The 19,853-nt window shown below is 43.1% G+C and overlaps 1 protein-coding gene across 2 annotated transcripts; it reads left to right on the top strand.

The window, feature by feature from the left end:
- The first annotated feature begins 299 nt into the window (after positions 1 to 299).
- On the top strand, positions 300 to 15,839 carry AMMECR1L (AMMECR1 like). Of its 2 annotated transcripts, XR_009744963.1 has the most exons (8): positions 300 to 683; positions 2,880 to 3,324; positions 8,564 to 8,674; positions 9,142 to 9,256; positions 9,986 to 10,076; positions 10,584 to 10,627; positions 11,054 to 11,150; positions 12,372 to 15,839. XR_009744963.1 is itself a non-coding variant. In XM_061462649.1 (7 exons), exons 2-7 carry the CDS (start codon positions 2,918 to 2,920, stop codon positions 12,481 to 12,483), a joined length of 933 nt encoding a protein of 310 aa, XP_061318633.1. In that variant the 5' UTR covers positions 303 to 683; positions 2,880 to 2,917; the 3' UTR covers positions 12,484 to 15,839. The 2 variants fall into 2 exon arrangements, 1 of the variants encoding a protein (XP_061318633.1); XM_061462649.1 differs by lacking the exon at positions 10,584 to 10,627 and having other exon boundaries at positions 303 to 683.
- Positions 15,840 to 19,853: the final 4,014 nt, after the last annotated feature.

Below are 19,853 nucleotides of genomic sequence, written 5' to 3'. Positions count from 1 at the left end.
TGGGGGGGGGGGGAGGAGAGGGGGAGCTGTAGAATGGATGCTTCCGACCGCGCGCCCCTCCTCTGGGCGCCTCCGTCATAGAGCCTGCTGGCCAATAGGGGAGCGGCACAACCCCCCCCCCCCCCCCCCCCCCCCCGCCAGTGCGGGAGCGCCGCCGGGGGAGCCCCGCGGCCCCTCCCGCCCCCGACACTGTTTGTCCTCGCACGTGCGGCCCGTCACGTGACGGGGGAGGGAACCCGACCCCGCGCGTCTTGCCCCCTCCCCCCCCCCGGCGGGGAGCGGAAGTCCGCGGTGTCTATGGTTGTGAGGCGGAGGGAAGAGCGTCCTCTCTTCTCTATGGTTGTGGCGGCACCACGGGGCCGACGGGAGGCTGGCGGACTATGTACATTTTTCCCTTATTACCTCACGAGCAGGGAGGAGGCTGCCGGGATAGCGGAGGACCTTCCCTCGGCCTCGCTCTAGTCCTCCAGGTCCCCGCGCTACCCGGCGGCCCCGGGAAGCCCGGCTCCCGGCCCGGCCGCGGCGGGCCCTGCCTCCCCCCGCCCGCCGGGCCCGCTTCTCTGGGGAGCCTCGTTCAGGCCCATGGCTCCATGAGGCGGGAGAAGGAGGCGGCGGGGTAGCAGCGGCGGCGGCAGGGCTGAGGCGGAGGAGAAGCCGCGTCCGGCCCGGGACGGGTGCAGGAGGTGGGCGAGCCCGGGGAGGGTGGGGAAGAGGCGGGGGGAAGGCGCCGGTATCCGCCCGCCCGGCGGCGGGGAAGGGGTTAATGGCGGCGGGGGAAGGGGGGGAATCCCGCTCCCTGGCGCCCCCTACCGGCGGCTGTTCTGCCCCACCACGGGGTGGCGGCTGTGCCCTGCGGGGTGCGGGGTAAGCTGCGGGCTCTGCCCGGGCCGTGCTGCCGCCACCCCGGCGACGCCGCCGCAAAGTTTGTGTCCGAGCGCAAGGGGCTCGTCCCGCGGGTCCGGGCAGCGCGGTGCTGCCCCGGTGCAGTGAGGCCGGTTCGGGAGCGGGACAACCCCATGTCCGGATCCGGTGGCGGAGCGGCAGGCTGGGCCTTCGGCAGCCAGCACCGCTTCGGGCCGCCGTGCAGCGGCGGCCCCGGGCAGGGCAGTAGGGGCCTCCCGCGGCGGAAAGCGGTGCCCTTCGCTGAAGCCGCTCAGGGAGCGGTACCGCCGGTTTTGTGAGGCCTTTCTGCTTGCTGCAGGGGGTGGTAAATGGAGGCAATCTCTCCTCTGTCCCCTGCCACGTCTCCGGTGTGAAATGAAGAGCTATAGCTTTAAATAGTTTTTCACCCTGAAATGTGGCTGAGCCTTCAGGAGTAACTTGGAAAGGCTCCTCTGCCCCAGCAGCGTCGCTGGGACACAGCAGGTAACTTCCACTAGGCACTGGAGAAAATGGTGTGTTCACTGTCAAAGTTATACTTTTTTTTTTTTTTTTACAAAGGCAGAGTTCAAAGTAAAAATGGTAAATTTCGCTAGGCCTTGTAAATTGTTCCTGATAGAGATTATCCTTCTGGAATGTGAGGGGCAGAGCAAGCACTCCGAGTGCTCGTGTTTTGTGTTAGGGTGCGCATCTCTCTGGAATATGGATTCTGGATCATAGGACTCCTAATGATGGCTGGTGAAGCTTCATGGATCAAGTTTGCATTACCCACAGGCACAGAGAAGGAAGGGAGTTGTCATGCCGTGGATTTCAGTGCCTGTCACCTACCTCCGTTCTGTATGTGCTGTCAGTTCAGCCATCAGTTAAGTACTTGGAAGAGTTGGAGGGATGTGCTGGGGTTAAAGAAGCAGCAAGGGCCAGAGTGTGACTTCCAGTTCCCCACTGTGTTCTCTGTGATTAACATGCCCATGCTTTAGCCCCATTTGACAGATGGGGGACTGGTTTTTGTGTGTGTGTGTGTTTAGATATCATGGTGATGGTATTACACTCATTAAGATGTTACCATTGACATATGTTCCTTGCCTATCATTTTTGTCTGCATAGGCCTTCCTCCCTGTATTTGTTCCACCCCTTCTTGTGATGCAAGAGCTAGCATTACCTTCTTTGCAAGCAAAATACTGGGGTTGGTTTGTTTGGTTTTCTTAAGTACTCTATCTGTTTCCTGCCATCATCACTTCCCTCTGTTCAGACTGTGTGCAGTCTTCAGCTCTTCCTCTCCTGCATATCCTGACTGCACGTGTTTATTTATGAGTGCTATTGATTTACTTAATCCTAGAAAGTAAATGCAGATTCATGAGTTCACTGGGTCTGGAAAACAGTCTGCTGTTTAGAAAATGGAGGTTCAGTGCTTGTAGCTTCTCTCTGTGTCTTGCTTAGGATAGAGCTAAATCAAGGGCAGAAACCCTAGGACTCCAACCCCTGCAGGTGTCATTCGGAGTTGTCACTCTTCTGTTGAGAATGGGGAAGGGGAATGCACCTGTGGTTGTTCAGTAGCTTGTTTGCCATCTGTGCAGGGACTGACCAGGGGTTGGAGAGTGATCTGGAAAAGCAGTGGACGGGGTATATCTGGTCTGAAGTCCTTTTGTCTTTTTTTGTTCTGCTCTCCCAGCAGTTTAATTCCCTTTATGGGAAAGCTGGTTATGTTCATTTGTTTATTGGGGGGGGTGTGATGAGCCACCAAGTGTTCAGTACACCTCAGCAATGACTTCACAAGTGTGATTTCATGCATGTTGTGTACACACTCTTCCAATCTATGTGTAAAACCACTCTACTTGCTGAACTGGCTTTAGGTCTGTACTTGGTTGCACATTGTGAGGGTTTTCTTCCTCTTTTTGTTGCAGAAGCAAACCTCTCTGACATCTGAGCAGAAGCAAGGAAGCTGTTGTTGGCTTTTCACCTGTAACTGTTCATTGCTTTTTTTCTCCCTCCCTCCTTGCCAGGGTTCTGCAGTGCTCCAGGCAGCAAGTTGTGAAGCAGGATGGGAAAAAGACGCTGTGTTCCTCCACTTGAGCCCAAGCTGGCAGCTGGCTGTTGTGGGGTGAAGAAGCCCAAGTTATCTGGGAGTGGAACGCACAGTCATGGGAATCAGGCCACAACTATACCAGGCTCCAGTTCAGGTCCTCTTCAGAACCACCAGCACACAGACGGGAATAATGGAAGGGAGAATGTATCTGACTTGACTTTGGGCCCAGGAAATTCCCCAGTTACTCGAATGAATCCCACTTCAGGAGCTCTGAGCCCACTTACTCGGCCCAATGGAACTGCCAACAGCACCAAGAACCTGGTGGTGACAGCAGAGATGTGCTGCTACTGCTTTGATGTACTCTACTGTCATCTTTATGGTTTCCCTCAGCCACGACTTCCTCGATTTACCAATGACCCCTAGTGAGTAAATCCATGTGTGGGAGGATATCTTGGAAACCAGCATCCAGAGCTGTGGTTTGGCTGGGGAGGGATGAAGGGTTTCCTCTGGTGGATGGGAAAACTGTTGTGAGGGGAGGAAGGGGATTGTTCTGCTGCTTGCTTTGTCTATTGGAAACAAAAAGTGATGTGCTGTAAGTGTATGAAAGAGTACAAAATACTCTGTTGTGTTTGTCATTGGGGATGAGTGGAGCTTTGAGGAGTGGTCTTCAAAAGAGAACATGCCCAGCTTGACAGAACGAGAGCTAGGCAAAATAGGAGGAAGAGTGGTGCTTCTTCAGCTCCCAGTCTGCTGTGTTGCGTTAGACGTTGCATACTTTATCGAGGAGTGCAAGCCCACTTGGTGATAACGCTCTGTTAAAGTTTGCTCCCTTCTTTGTAAACAGATTGCTCTGAAAAGGTTAACTGGGCTGTGCCTCCCTTAAAAGTGTACTAAAGGAATGAGTGAAACTGAACTCAGAACTTCCACAAAACAGTAAAATAATGTCATTAATTTGAAGAGGGTCTTGGTTTTATTGTCAGACACTGCACTGGTGAAGGGGCAGGGGAGAGACTTCCTTCTGTGAAGCAGATGGAAAGGAAATAAAGAAGTTGAAACAAGTTCCCTGCTCATCCTGAAGCAAACGCTGAGCTGGTGAGAACTGGATGAGGACCCTCACCAGGGTGCTCAGCTGTCCAAGTTAATGGGTTTAACAGGGAAAGGAATACTTACTAGCTGTAGAACTCAAAACCTGTGTTACAGAGATAGTGCTAGTTGGGCAATATGGGGAGAAATGGAGAGTTAACTTTCAAGGGTGATACCAAGGTTAATAGGAAAGGAGGTATGTGTGAGGGGAAGGATTTAAGAAGGTATTTTGCTTTGGTGAGGTTTAGCTAATGTTTATCTGAAGGTTGAGTGCATGGGTGTGGAAATGTTAATGTTGTTAAAGTGTTTGTTGGAAGAATCAATGACAGAGACACCTTCTGACACTCCTCCAGGGGCCACCTCCAGAACAATAGATAAAATAAAAAGTTGTTGACATCCTTAATTTAAGTTAATGAATTTTAAATTGATGTAAAAGAACAATGGCTTAAACAGGTCAAGGACTTTTTCCAGGTATTGAATGTCTCCCCACCTCACTGTCTGTCAGTGTAGATGTAGGTTGTGCTTCCATGCAGTTATTATCCAAGTAGGATTATGGATACATGTTCTGAATGCTACTGCAGACTAAGCTGTTTAATATTGCAAATACAAGTGAATGGAGAAATACACTGGACTGGAATACAGAATAATTCCAGGGACTCCCCAGACTGAAGTATTTCTGCTGTTGTTTCTCATACCTAAGCTAAGTAGGCTCCTTTTAGAAAATGATGTGTTAGTTTGCTGATTATTTTGACACTTGAAATGCAAAGGTTTTTTTTTCTTGTTCTGTTCTGTAGTCAGTAAGAAAGATGGCTTTATACAGCTCTGTTATTTTGGTGTTAAAGGAGATTCCTAGCTGGATTTTGTGGCTCTTCCTGTTGACTAGTTCCACAAAAGGTGTTCTTTCAGGAATATTGGCTGTCTGAATTTGATGCCTAGATTTGAAAAGTTCGAAATCATTCATTGGGCATTTCTGTGCTGACAATTTGCAAGTCTTGTATATCAGCACTCCAGAGCAAAAAACAGCTTTTCTTTTTATTTCCCCTCTGGGCAAATGTCAGCATTTACCTGAATTTTCCTGTGTTTCAGCATTTATGCTGTGGCTTCTAGCAAATAGTTCTGTGTACCCCAGGGAAAAGCATGGGGTTTGCTCTCTTGGAAAGCAGCACACAGGGATGATCTGTCACACTTGAGACAGTAATGTAATGAACTTCAAGCCAAATGTTGTCAAATACAAGAGTAAGCAAAGTGAGACGCAGAAATAATTTGGATTGTTGTCCTTCATAGCATAATTTATGTCTATGTAAGAGATCTTTGGACAAAACAGAGATATATACCAGCAGTCTGTCTGGACAGACAGAAGAGAGCCTTGTGGATGGAAGGAATAGAAAGATGCACAGGTTTGTCCCGACCTATTTCTTGCATAACAGATCTTTTAGATTGATGCTGAACCCTAAAGTCAAAATAGAAGTAGTCATAAAGGTAAGGATTCTGCATAAACAGTGCAATAACAAAAGTTAAAGGGTTATGACTTGAAAACCATAGTGAATTGCAGTTACCAACTTGAGAGATTGGACTATAATTTTGATGGGCATGATGGAGCTGGTAAATATCTATGGAGTGAGGGAACCTTACATACGTGTGAGCAGTGATGTTCACAAACCGCTATAGAGAAGGTGGCATTGGCAGATTTATAGTTAAGTCTGAATTAACTTGGTAATATCCCTCCTGCTATTCAGATTACTAGAAAAAATTACAGTTTTGAACCTGTATGGCACGCAAGTAGTTAATTGGTTGCTTCTTCCACTTCTGTACTTTGCTCTTTGAGTTTTTTTAATAGTAGGTATTACAAACTGGTACTAAAACTACACCATGCAAGTTTCTAATTGCCTTACAAGGCAAATAATAAGGTACTCGCATCATAAAATCTGTACTGTAACAGGTTTTTCCCTGGTACAAGCTAAATTATGATTTGAACAAACTATATTTTGCTCCTTAAAAATTCCCTTTGCAGTTGCAATTGGAGAAGCTAGTTTTTAAGTTGCTGGAATTCCCCTCAGCCTAGCAAACCCTCCTCAAACACAACTAGGTAGGATGTTGTGGCTGGGGGAGAAACAATTGCCACAATCAGCTGAGGATAAGTCTGCGAAGTACCAGTGCATGCTTTTGGGTCAACATGGGTAAAGGATGGTTGTGGATTTTCTCAGTACATCTGGGAAATACGCTTCTCAGGGAGGGGCTATGGAACAATTGACTTAGTGTCAGCCACACCTGCAATTTGCTAAGTGCATTTATTCTTCAGATACAGAAACAACATCTTTTCTACAGTGAAAATCTTCCTAATAGTGAAATTTTATATACTTGTACAAAATCATATATCTATGGGGGGTTTTATGCCTCAGTTGTTACAATTGCAGTGAAAAATTGTTCCAAGTGTGCTTTAAGGTATTTTAAAACATGACGGCCTTCTGAATGCAATTATCCTGTCCTTCCTGATACAATCTATTACAGATGCAGAAAGCTGTGTCACAGCTCAGTGGAAACATCCTTCTCCCTTCCCCCTTTTTCTTTTTCTTTCTTTGGAATGGGAAAGAGGTGAATTGAAAATGCAAACCTGTAATTTGAATTGAAGAAGAGAATGAGCTTACTTAGAGTTGTATTGTGTCAGCGATGCTTTTTGTTTTCTCCCTTCCCTTTTCTGTTTAGGGTGAGTTTCATGTGGGCTAAGTAATGGTTGCAAAACTTCATTTAGATTAAGCTAAATTTCCACTGAGCTTGTGACAGCTGCTCAGAAATCTCCTTTGTAAGTTTAGTATCTTTTATCTTTCTAATGTATTTCCTTACGCTGTTGCTGTTTTCTGTTTCAATACATGGTAGCTAGATGAAAGTCTAGCGGAAAGATACCCTGCCAGTGCCTTGAGGGGGTGGTGGAGAACTAGAACAGTAACTCCTCTGTCTTGGTCAAGTATATATAAGGTGGCTGATGATTGTGGAAGAATGTTTCTGCTTCCTCTGTGGGCAGAGTACTTCACAATTATCACTTAAGGGCAATTTGCTATTTTGGGTAGTTATTTTTGGTCGTAGCTGGTAACTAGATCCTGAATGATGGATTTATGTTGTGATAGTGTTTTTTAATTCTATTGTTGCTCTGAGGAGCATCACTGGGCATTGCTCTACGACTACAGTTTAAGTTATGTTCTAAATACTTAGACATAAGAAGCTCTGTTGCCTGTGTTTGAGAAATTATCCACAATCCATGCTGGTTTTATTGTCCGAATAGAATATCTTACTGTTTTGTGTAATGTTTGCTACAGATGCATTGCTTACAAGAGCCTCAAGAGTTTGAGGAAAGTGTCAGATCTCTGCTGTAGAATCAGTTTATCTGTCTTTATGTTCTAGAACTCCTGTCAACGTTTGTCTCATCTCAGAGAAGTTACTAACACTGCGTGTCTTCTGTCAAATGACTTGCCTTTAAAGTGCAATAGATACCCACAGACTGATGTTTGGAATCACTAATGACTTTCTCATTTATGCTTGTGTTTGAAGCAACCACATCTTGTATTCAGTACTCTGTAATCTGAAAAACGTAAGATCACTCATCCTGGTTTTATAGTTAGATCAGCAGCATCAGTTGCCTTGCAACGTTTTCCAGATGCTCTTGTAGAGGTGCATTGTCCTTTCTTTACTGTGTCTCTCTACAGCTGTTTGCAATTTCACTCATCTGTAGAAGTCATTTTTTTGCTTTTAATATGATCAGTCATCTTTACCTGTTTACTGAATGCTGTTGTCCTGAACTGTTTGTTCTCTGAGGCTTAACCATGGCTTCTACATTAACAGATTGAAATGAGAATCTACTGTTACGCCTGTAAACTCATGATAATGGATGAGAAAATAGAAATCCATGTGATGTTTGAGTAGTCGTAATATTGTGATTTAGATATGTGTTCAACAGGAGGGAGTGTGTGTAATATAGATCAAATGTAATGTAAGCAAAAGATGATAACATAAACTGAGCACTAGGGATGGACCCAGAAGTCGGATAAAGTCCTGGAAATATCAGTGAAAAAAAAAACAAAACAAAAACACAACCCAACAACCTAGACTGGCTTTTTATCCCTTAAAAAGAAAAGCATAGCACAAACCTGAATTGTAGATAATTTGCAGAACACTTGGGGATCTGTCAGGTTCAGTGGTACTATAAATAAGTAATCTGTTGCTTCACCTGTAGGAATTTTTATCTGGGTTGTCATGTAAACTAGTGGATGCTACTAAGTGAGGCCGTTACTCACAGAGGTAATCAGTGGGGTCAAATAACCATATCATTTGTCAGAAGACAGGGCAGAGTCTGGCCAGGAAAGTGTCAGTGGAGGGCAAGTTTGGGGAAGATGCTGAGGTTTTGAATTTGAGGATCTGTAGGGTTTTATTATTGCTAGATAGCAGGTGAGAAAACATGCCTATTGGGGTTTATTAGAGGCAGAGAAAGCAAGTGCATGCATGCATTGCCTTTTACACCTTGTTGGTCTCCCCTTAGCAACCGGGTGTCTCCAGAGGCTGGAGTATTTCTCTTTTTTGCCTTTCCAGTCCACTCTTTGTGACGTGGAAGACGGGGCGAGACAAGCGGCTTCGTGGCTGCATTGGGACCTTTTCAGCCATGAATCTTCACTCAGGACTCAGGGAATACACATTAACCAGGTAATCTGAACTTAATTATCCAAAGATCTGTAAGGATTCAAGGTTAAGATGCTGGATTGCCATGATTCAGTTTTATATGCTTCACAATAAAAGAAACCTGAGAAATGTATGATAGTTAGGGTGAGGTAGTACATCAGGATTTAGTGGAACATCTTTCCAACTGGTGAATTTTGGTTGATGTTTTAGGGCTAATACGGAACCTATCCTGCATACTAATGCTTTTGACATCTTATGTAGCACATAATTTGTCTCCAGCTGCAGAAAGTTGGAGACAAGCACCAGAAAGCTTGCACTAGTGTGTGCATTCATCATTACAGTTCATCACATTAGGAGGTGGTGCAAATAACTGTCTCTGCAGTAGCAAAAAGAAATGGTTTCACAGTGGCATAATCAAAAAGGGAATAACTCAGCATCTGACGCTTTAATGTGGTGCTTGTATTAGGCAATATATATTCTCTTTCCTTTAGTGCACTTAAGGACAGCCGATTTCCACCCCTGACCCGCGAGGAGCTGCCCAAACTCTTCTGCTCTGTCTCCCTCCTCACTAACTTTGAAGATGCCAGTGACTACCTGGACTGGGAGGTGAGAACCAGGTGCATTTGGAACTCTGCATCACTTTCGTTCCGTTCGGGTTCCAGTTAGTACATGGTGATGTGTCTCCTTCGTTACAGAAGTGTATGGGGATAGAAGGAACTGGGAATAGAAGAAATAGGGCTAGAAAACTAGGAGGGTGGAAGAGAATGACCTAGCAGTATGCTTTTGGTTGGAGGGAGTCTGAACAGGAATAAGAGAGACATGAAAGTGTTCTATGGATTTGGCCCAATAGGAGATGGGTGTAAATACATATATAAAAAAAAATGGGAAGTATTTTGATACTGGGTAGAAAAAGTAGTTAAGAGCAAAGGTATTCTTTTTTAGGACCTTGTCCATGGAAGTGTTTTTAGTTCAAGAAGGATTAAACAGACTTTCTGGTTGGGCTCTTTTAGGCATGACTGTTGTAGAGATCCTGTCTTTCTTGCCCAATATAAGAGATGGAAAGCTGTCAGACTTCTGACGAGACTTACTTCAGGAGAAGTAGCAAGGAGACTGGTTAGGCTTATCTAGGAGAGGTGTTAGAGGCCCTTTATGCTGCTAAGAGAGCTATTAGTAGCACCTGCCTGGTAAGGATAGTGAGGAAGAGAATGTCTTTATCCAGGCAAAAGCCAAACTGGCCATAGAGAGAGATACACAGAGTGTTTTGGGAATGACATCTTGGTCATGGACTCAGTGCTAGCAAACACCTCTTATTTGGCTATTCATTTCCATCTATAGGTTGGGATCCATGGGATCAGAATAGAGTTCATCAATGAGAAAGGTGTCAAACGCACAGCCACGTATTTACCTGAGGTTGCTAAGGAACAAGGTGGGTTTGAGATGGCAGCCAAAAATGTCAACACATTGTGTCACAGGATTGGGTAACAGAAATGTACGGATTTTGTTTTTGGATTGCCATGCTATCTTCACAGTAGTGCCATGGAACCACCAGGCTTAATCTGGATAACTGACACCTGATACAGCTGTTTGCTGCTGGGTTTCCATCTGGCCTTTCTCTCATCCCACATCTGTGTGCAGCTGTATCTTAGCATAAAAATGCTTTAGGGCTTAAGAAATAGAGGATCTCGAAGTATGGATCTTCTAGCTTCATTCAGCGTTGCATCTTTCCTCTTCTATGTTTCTCCCACCAACTAGGATAACTGCAGGCTGCACAGCACCAACAGGAGAGTCCCTTTCCTCCTCATTCTTGCTAAAGTAGCATCCTCCAGATGAGGGCAGAAAACAGGGCCCCTCTGGAGCACGCTTCCCACTCAAATATAGTAGCGGTCACCATGGTAACTGCTCAAAATATTGCCTCCTTTCCTCCACCTAGCAGAGTGGAGTGATCGCATCCTCCCGGCTCTGGGGCAAAAGACGAAGGTAGGAATTTTAACTCTGATCTCTCACATAGCAGTGCACTGTGCTATCACTAGAGCATCAGGTTGATCCCAATTTATCTATGTAAAGAGCTAAGTGTTACCTTATTTTAAGGCTTAAGGAGCTAACCTTGAGTGGCACATAATAAAACAGGTTGGGGTCCCTGCAACAGAAGCAAGGCACATACCTTTGTAAGACGAGAGGTCATATGGAAAATGGAATTACTGTTTTATAGACCAGTTCCAATATGAGTTAAAGGCGTTGTTGGCATGTGCAGATAGTGTGCATGCATAAGACCACGAATGTCTTAACAGCTCAAAATTTGCTGTTTAATTGCGTGCTTTTCTAGAAGCCTTTTAATGCATCTCTAACCTTGTTGAAAAATCACTTATATATTGAAGCATTTCCCTTGCTTCTACTTTTTAATAGACTGGGATCAGATCCAGACCATAGACTCCTTACTCAGGAAAGGTGGCTTTAAGGCTCCGATTACCAATGATTTTAGGAAAACGATTAAACTCACCAGGTAAGTCAATATATTTGTTGCCTTTTAATTTTGCTTCAGAGTGTTTTGTGTGTAATTTAAATCATTTGTGCTTGATGTAAGTCTTCATGCCTCTTTCAGCTGAGGGATGTGGTCTGAAAGACAAAATCGTAAATGTCACGTGTTAGTCATAAAATCTATATGGAATGAAGTGTGATATGTTCAGTCTGTCCAGATTGAACTTGGCATTTTCTAAGAGAAATGCCACTGGTTTTAATGTTATCATCCACATGAAAGATCAAAAGAACCTTTGAAAGTGAAAAAGGTTGATTTTTATCTATCTTTACAATGGACTTCCCTTTCTCAGTGTGCTCATGTGTGGATGTTGTAGCTGTTTGGAGGCGACAGCTGTCTTGAAACCCAACCACACTCATATTTGGCTAGTTTTCAGAATTTGCTCGCTTTTCTATACCCCGCAGCTGTCCTATTGGTTTCAGCTCCCTTTATGTTAGTAAAAATTGGAACATTCTGATTTTGTATAGAACCGTTAATTTATCAGGTCATTCCTTACCTCTGGAGAAATGAAGTGGTTATGCAGTGTTTGGAGTTTTTTTAACAGGAGAGGACAGGATGAAGGTTTCCATTCACATCTGGTGTAACATGGACTTGGTGCAGTTCACAACCACTCTGAAGTTCCATGCTTTAGAAGCACTTGGAAACCTCTGGTCTCTCAGAAGGGACTTCAGGTTTTGTAATTCTGACTGTACAACATGGCCCAAGTCACATACATGTGAATCCCCTTTACCCAACTCCATCATTTTCGTTACTGGCTTTTCAAATGTGGAGATAATCACAAAAGTAAGTAATAGTGAAATACTGGTTGTTTAGTCGCTGAAACTGAGTCTGTTCCCAGACAACTTTTTGTGTCCCTTTTTTTCCACAGCAAGTGGATAAAAGGAATACAAATGGATCATTTGTTTCCTGTGTACTGCTTCAGGAGTCTTCTTAATTATGATTGCCTTGAATAGGGTTCAACTTTTGGGACAGTGAAGCTAATTCAGACTTATTCAGACTGCTGTATGAGGCAATATAAAACAAAACCAAGTAATTTATGAAGTTAGTAGGATTCCTCTTGGTCACTACTGGTCATGAGCTAAAAGGGGATCTGGGATGAATGTTTTTATGCCTAGTCCCTTCATGTTGCCTAGTCCCTTCATGTTGCATAGTCTGTTTACATTATTTTTTCTTGTGCTGTTCCCATAGGTACCGCAGTGAGAAGGTGACAATCAGTTATGCAGAATACATGGCCTCGCGTCAGCATTGTTTCCAGAATGGCACTCTTCATGCCCCCCCCCTTTACAATCATTACTCCTGACACACGGCTGCATGACCAGTCCCACTCCCCAGTTGCTGCCAACAGCTATGACATCATTGGGGCAGATGCCTCCTCTTCCTGGTCCAGTTATTTCTATTACTGCACCATTTTATGATGCTAGCTTCCGTTGCCAAGTCTGCCTTCCAGCTGACCTGGGGGGACGATGAGAGCATGACAGAACTTCAGGGGCCCAAGCCTTATCTCAGCCTTCCCTCTGAACGAGGGTTCAGTTGGATTGGGGCTCCATGCCTATGAACTGTCGTGAGGTGCAGAAGACCTCTAGGAGTGAAAGTGCCACTTCGGACTGATGCATTCTTGTGTATTACCGACGCTCTGGAATCTTGAGTTGTTTGTTATGGAAGCCCCCCAGATCAAGTAGGATCATTCCCCTGGCAGTCTGGGCAACGGAGTCCAACAAAACATTTTTTAGGTTCTTTTTAAGTTGATTTTTTTTTTAATCTCTTGTATCTGTTGTGTACTGAGAGCTGATTGCAGTCCCCACACATCACAGACGGACATTATGATACTGGGGAGTGTTGCACATCTGGATAGCACCTCATCCTCGCAGACAGAAAACACTTAAAGACGTGAAAAGCCTTTGGATGGTATTGCAGATGAATTTATTATTTAAATAAGAAGGCTTTAATTATCAGATCCCACTGAGGGATGGGTTTCTAGAAATCCTCTTCGTTTACAGTTTTCTGGGTTTTTTTCAGACAGTGCTTTGTAATGCAGCCTGCTATGAAACAGAATACTATTAGACCTGTAAGAGAGCAGCATGGCACATGCTGTGTGTGCATAGGATGAGTTACTTGAGTGTCCGTGGACAGTCTGCTCTGTTGCAACCAAGTGTTTTGCCTAAACATTTGTAGCAGAGCCTGATTGCACGAGGGGTGGGGAGGGCATTGGCTGTAGTCATACAAGCGAGACTAGTGACTGAAATCTGTTTAGCTTAAGCTAAAGTCTCGGGGACCTTCCTTTTGACAGGACAGCCACTTTCTCTGGTGTGACTACTGACCTTTGAGAACTGTGAGTATTCCAGTTTATAGCAGGCCTATAGAGAAGAGCTGTGTAGTTTAACTGGTAAATTATTATCTTACACAGTTTAATCATTACCACATTAAGGCAATGAGTGGGGAAACCCGTATTACCCAGAGTGTGTAAAACTCGTATGCATCCCTTGTTTCTTCTCCCATCGTTGATGATTACAAGAAATACTTTCTCCTAAAAGGAAGAGTGAAGTTATCCCGTTGTTATTCTGCAGTGTCATTGAGGGATGTCGTGAACTCAGTGATGGATGTCCAAATGTAATTTGTGGGGGCTTGCTTTGTTTTCCAAGTTTCTGTATGGTCAACAATGATTGGGAAAGAAAAAAACAAGTGCATAGCAAGAGTAATGGCTGCTTGGTTGCGTATATCTTTAAAGCTTTCATGCGTGTGGTAATGATGGCTTTTAAAACTGACTGGTGTTTGAAGCCTGAAATTCTCTCCTGGCATGGCAGGGAATAGGGCTGGTAGAAAGCTCAGAACTGCATGCTGCTGCTCCTTCTGGTCCTAGAGAAGCACACAGAATTGTGCAGTTTTGCTTCATATTGGTGTAATATCCTCCTGCTGGAGGACAGATACGTGAGGGAAAGGAGGGGGTCCTATTCTGGATAATGGTGCAATATTGACCCAGCTTTCCTCCTGTACTGGGTCGTCCTTAGAAATTGCCACTTTTCCCTTGTGATGTTGTTGAAAAGCAGTTGAAGATTAAGGGATTGTTTCTTCGTTTCCTGCTGCTGAGAATAAATCGGTCTTGTTAAAAACTCGAGTGGTTTGTAATTACTCTCCCAGGTGCCGTGTAGTGATGGGCGAGGGTGGGGTCAGCTCTGGACATGCCATTCACCTTTCAGCTGTCAAACAGTATGATACATAGGGCTACACTCATTACTGTTCAAGTGTTCTATGTTAGAATTTAATTTCTAAGAAGTTTAAAACAAGCAAAAAAAATGGTGCTAAAACTTCACCCCTGAGCACGCTCAGTGAGACTGGTCATGCAGGCATATAGTGCCAGGCTTTTCAACAGTATTGTTTCTTTTCCCAATGTTTGCCCTGTTCTGTGTCTTCAACAGTGTATGGTGTTTCCTGATTTCATTTTATTTGAATAGGGGATATCTAAGGGGTGGGGTGGGGAGGGTTAGCTGTCATTTTTAAGAACAGGATTTTAGGATCGAGTGACTTGGTTGGTTGAAGCCTGAAGTGGGCAGGTGGTCTGGGACTGGGGAAGTTTTATCCTCTCCCACTTCCATTTCCCCACTCAGCCTGTTTAAGAAAGCAAAAACAAAAATGCCTCTAAATATGTACTGTGTTCTTGTCTTGTTGCAGTGAGAAAAGAAGTTGGCAAATCAGAAACATTGGTCTGCCTAAGAAACAGGCCCTCGCAGCTTTAGTCCCATAAGGGTCCAGCTGTAAAACTAGTCAAAAGGTGTGTCAATAGTTAAGTTAGCTCAGAAGAAAAATGCATGACAAGGACATGTGGTCTCAGGAAATAATCCCATTTCTAGATCATTACATGGCAGCTATGCATAAGGATGGAAGAGGTGAACTAGAAACAAAACTTGCTTTGAGTTGTCTTGAGACAGAGGCGACCAAGATCAGTGACCAGTTGATGTAAGAATTTCTCAACAGTAATTTGACTGGGACCGCAGGTTAGAACTGCTCCTTCTCAAAGCAACTGCTACCTGGTTTGATCTGGACTTAACTCATCCTTAGGAGCAAGTGCCTTTTGGTCTAGAAGGGCTTATTCTCATGACAACCACAAATGAGAAATAATCTCACTGCAATTATGAATTGTCTTTGTTTTACAGTAACTGCAGGAGAATGTCTTTGATCACTGGAGTCTGTCAGTGTTGGAATGTTGCCACTGTGAGGTTCTTTACCTTTTTCTTTTTCCATAATGTTCAACAGTCAATCTCAGCTGATGCCATTTCAGTTTGGGAATGTTTTATAATCAAAATATCACATATCTACAATTTATCAGAGAAAAAAATCCGTAAGAGAATCTAAGAGTTCATTTTAACCTTTGCACAGAATGATTTGTTTTCATAGTACATTAACAGACATCTGCAATCTTCACTATTAGTGCTGTTTTCTGTTTGTATTCTGGAAACTACATGTTGTTTTCTTGGGTTTTTTTTTGGTTAATTTATTTCCTTAAAGCAGGAGACCTCTTTTGACCTTCAGTGCAGAGATGTCAGACCAATTCTTTGTATTACACTTGGTTGCCTCCTACCTATATTATAACTTCTGAGTGTAAATAATTGAACTCTATCCTCTAATGAAGTATTGTAGAGAATAAATCATAATGGATAAAGACTATTTGTACTGTCCTCTTTATATGTTTTCTCAGAGCCTTCATGGGGAATAAGGTGAAATCTTTCTTATCTAAAAAGATGAACAATACACTTCATATATGAATACCCGACCTGTACATTAGATTAAATGTTCAGAGCCAGGAGGGTTGACAGAATGGGATGACAGCTATCTGGAAGCATAATACAGTCAAAAGACAGGCTCACTGGAAGAAACTGAGGAAAAACAGTAGGGAAATGTAGAAACAAAGATTAAATATGTTTTATTAATAATGGCATAGCAAAGTATCTTTGTATCCTGAAATGATGTTTGCTTGACAATAACTCTGTTAGTTGTCATGATGGGAAAATAAATAAAGCACATACATACAGAATTCTGTATTGTACTGAAAACCTTGAATTCAGAAACCTGGCTTAAACTTCCAGAATTGTTATTTGTTCTTTGTTCTTTGCTATTTTAAAATGAACTAATGAAAATAGATTATCTGCACTTCACAGGTCGTAGTCTTCAGATGACTTCAACGTTTGATTTCAGGAAAAAGCAATGTCCATCTCTCTAGATTCTTGCTAGATCTTTTCATGTTAGGGAAAAGATCTATTGATTTGTGTAATGTTTGGGGTTTTTTCTTCAGGTCATTGTTCATTTTTTATCTATGGCAGATATATAAAGATCCTACATTTCCTGTGTGGGTTCTTGGGAAGGGCAGCCCTGGATATTGATCAACAACAGCTACACCCATCAAAGCCCCCAACCAAACCAAGGAGGGGGGCATAGTTTTGACCTAAGTATATCCGAGAGGCTCATTGACTTCAGTGCAACTACAAAGCAAAACCATATTTTCAGAAAATACATTTCTGGTACTAGTACAGCTAGGAAGTAAATCCCCTATGTAATATGAGGAGTGGGCTGAGGAGGGCTCTGGGGCTAAACTGGTTTCCAAGTGACTTATTGTAAATTCTGAAGTTAACTTTACAATCAGCTTGCACTGTTGTCATGTGCCCAGGCAATTTATCAAGTATATTCTCTCAGATTTGTTGCTGGCTAGAATACGGTGACTTACTTGTGTATTTTTATGGCATATGTTTTTTCCTTACTTGATTGTTTTAGTTTCACATAAACCAGATTTGGTCAGACATAAAGTCTTTGTGCAGTGTCTCATCAGAAGTTCCTTCATGCTTGTTGCTTTCTGTGACAGCAGTAACACTCAGCATCTCACAGTGACAATGAGGCCAGGTAAAAGGGCATACATATGACTGCACACTGAAATAGTTCAGTCCAGACTAAATGTAAGCCAGGATAATTCTCCAGAAAACTCTTGCTTCTTTTTTCACTTCTGTTTGAAATAAGAAGCATGGATTGGCCATTTAGCACTCACTCCCTTCTAAAAACAAATTACAGGAAGGTTAGAAATTTCTACAAGATAACTTCAAATGAAGAATACTTGAGGATTTTTTTTCTAAACACACACACAAAAAAATACTTTTTTTTGTCTAAATTTATATTATAAGCTACCCTATTCTGAGTGAGAAATGCCACTTCTAGAAGATTAAAACTAACACCCCCGTGACTCAATAAATTAATATTTATACTGACCTATGTATTTTGAGGATTGCTCTCGAACTGAGTTGTAGTAGTGGGATAGAGAAGTAGGACTGGAAAGTTCCTAAACTTTTGCTACAGTCTGGGAAAAGATGACCTGCAAATATATTTGATGATCACTCCTAAAACTCGGAAAGCCAAGAAGACTATTGTTACCATGTTCCTTAAAACAAGTGTGTAACTCTACTAGTTGACCGATATCCAGATTACTGAACCATGGTTTTTTATCTTCTTTATAGTCAGCTAGACTACTCCTAGATGAATTCTGACATTAATTATATATTGCGCAACCAGCTGATAGTATGTTTAGATGTCATTATATATGTACTTTAAAACTTAACAGATTGTGCAGGAGCCAGTTTTGCATTCAGAGGCTTATTATTGCTTTATTACTGGTATTAATATGATTAATATTGCTTATATGTGTCCATTAGTTTTGGCTAGATACTTTTAAAAGCAGTAAAAATAAACACAGGTAAAATGGTATGAAAAACTAAACCTGAAGAGTTACAATTTGAGAACACAGGTGAAAAAGCATGCATCATGTGCTATTATGGCACGTTGTGGTCTGAGCTGGTGATGTTATCTCCCCAAGAATCTACTCTTGTCACATGCTAGAGATGTTGATGACAATGAAAAGAGATTAAGGTTTCAATATCCTAATCTCATCAATTTTAATCCATGCTATTTTTTTTAACAACCGTGCTGGAGCATTTAGTTGTTACTGGGTTGTTTTTACACTATGGCAATGTAGAAATTACCATAGTAGGTCTATCTAACAATCCACTACCTAATAATGCGGCTCCAGCAAGTCAGTACTTTTTGTCCTGGAATATGGAATACTAGAGGCTCTGTTTCATGATAAATTACATTTGGCCAAGTCTTTTTTTAGTCAGTTCATTTTAGGATACAGCCTGTAAATATGTCTGCATCTTCGTATAGTCATTCACTTTATTTTAACCTAGCTCATCTTCCTTCTTTATGCACATTTTGCAATCGAAATGCTGGAGCAGTCATTAGTGAGGAGGAAGCCAGTGCACTTTAAAAATAACACAGAAAAATCAAGCACTCTGTTAAGTTTAGCTTGTTGTAGTAGCTGAACAATATTTACTGTGTTTTTTAGGTTTGGGGGGCTATTATTAAAGTTGGAATGCTCTTATTTATTTCTTGTTTGACACTTGAGACCTTAACCAAACCTATTGGTGATAATGAACCTTTACCTTTCATGATAGCTTCTTTAGCTGTACTTATAAACTCTTGCAAGTATCTGACTTTCTCTTAATTGTGTTTGATTTTGTATAGTTACGTAGAACAAATCCGGGGGGGGGGGGGGTGTTGGGGAATTAGTAACTTCTGCAAACTACCTGCTGCTCTGAGAATCATGAGGTTCTCAGTAGATAGAATGAGAAGCCATGAGGATTCCAAGTGATTTCAAATGCTACTCTCATCAGTCTGGCACGAATTTCCTTGCTTTCCTGTAAACCAAATTGAATTTGTTTAACTTGCCAGATGTTCTCTGAGATATTTTCATTCCATGTTCCTGAATGTCTTTCTGCTTGTACCACATGGTGAACCAGTTTTCAGTCAGTTTTCCTGCATGCTTATTTATCCAGGTAACAAATGTTAAAGATCTGTTACTTGATTCTTTTATGTTCTTACAGTTTATGTTTAATGCATTCCTTTTCCCAGCATGCAGGAAACGATTCACCTAGGCACAGATGCAAGTTGACGATAACAGGGGTGGTTTCATCATAAATCCCCCAACAGTCTATTTTTACCTTTCTTTAAGGGTGCAGGATGACATGGTAAGGTCTGATAAGATGATTACTTGAGGAGTCTTAGGCTGGTTTGGCACTTACATGTGAGCTCTCCAGGGAAAATACTACTTCGTAAGTTATTCTGCCTGCACAGTTTCGATGACATAGTGTTGGGAGAGCTGTTACCATGTTCAGCTTGCCTGTGACTTTCCGGGGTCTGGAAATTGCTCCTGGATAGCCTGTAAAAGCAGCTTTTCAAAGTGCGTGATTTATGATATCCATACAGACTGAGGTATATTAACCACAGGGAGCTAGACAGAAAGCCTGGTACACAGTTAACACTTCCTCAGGTCACAGTTTGCTGTGTGGCTGGAGGATGCCCTGGTAGCCGAACGGAACAGGCTCTATCTCTGTGATTCACTAGTGGTGTGAAGCCAGCCCGGTGAAGATCCATCTGCTGCTGCACAGTCTCATGAAGGGGACCGGCACAGTTTTGAGCTCTTCATCTATCTCCTGATGAACCGAGCAGAAGGAGCCTTCTCCGTGTTTGCTCGTGTGAAAGCCGGTGTCGGGCGGTTCCCACACACACAGTCTGCGCCTTCAGATCGTGGCTTGCGCCCCCCCCAGCACCGCTCCTCCCTCCCGCCTAGCCCGGCCCAGG

Source organism: Pezoporus flaviventris, unplaced genomic scaffold, assembly GCF_033815535.1.
Source record: "Pezoporus flaviventris isolate CSIRO_AGI_PZ_B2104156 unplaced genomic scaffold, CSIRO_AGI_Pfla_v1 ptg000001l, whole genome shotgun sequence".
Classification (NCBI taxonomy): domain Eukaryota; kingdom Metazoa; phylum Chordata; class Aves; order Psittaciformes; family Psittacidae; genus Pezoporus; species Pezoporus flaviventris.
Note: the sequence above shows the minus strand (reverse complement) of the source record. Positions and strands in the feature narration are given on the sequence as shown.

Bases quoted from the DNA above. Each gene is read 5' to 3' on its own strand.
- AMMECR1L (XM_061462649.1), top strand. From the start codon at position 2,918: ATGGGAAAAAGACGCTGTGTTCCTCCACTTGAGCCCAAGCTGGCAGCT. The intron at 3,325-8,563 runs GTGAGTAAATCC...TTGCCTTTCCAG, and splicing joins CGATTTACCAATGACCCCTA to TCCACTCTTTGTGACGTGGA. The intron at 10,077-11,053 runs GTGGGTTTGAGA...ACTTTTTAATAG, and splicing joins TGAGGTTGCTAAGGAACAAG to ACTGGGATCAGATCCAGACC.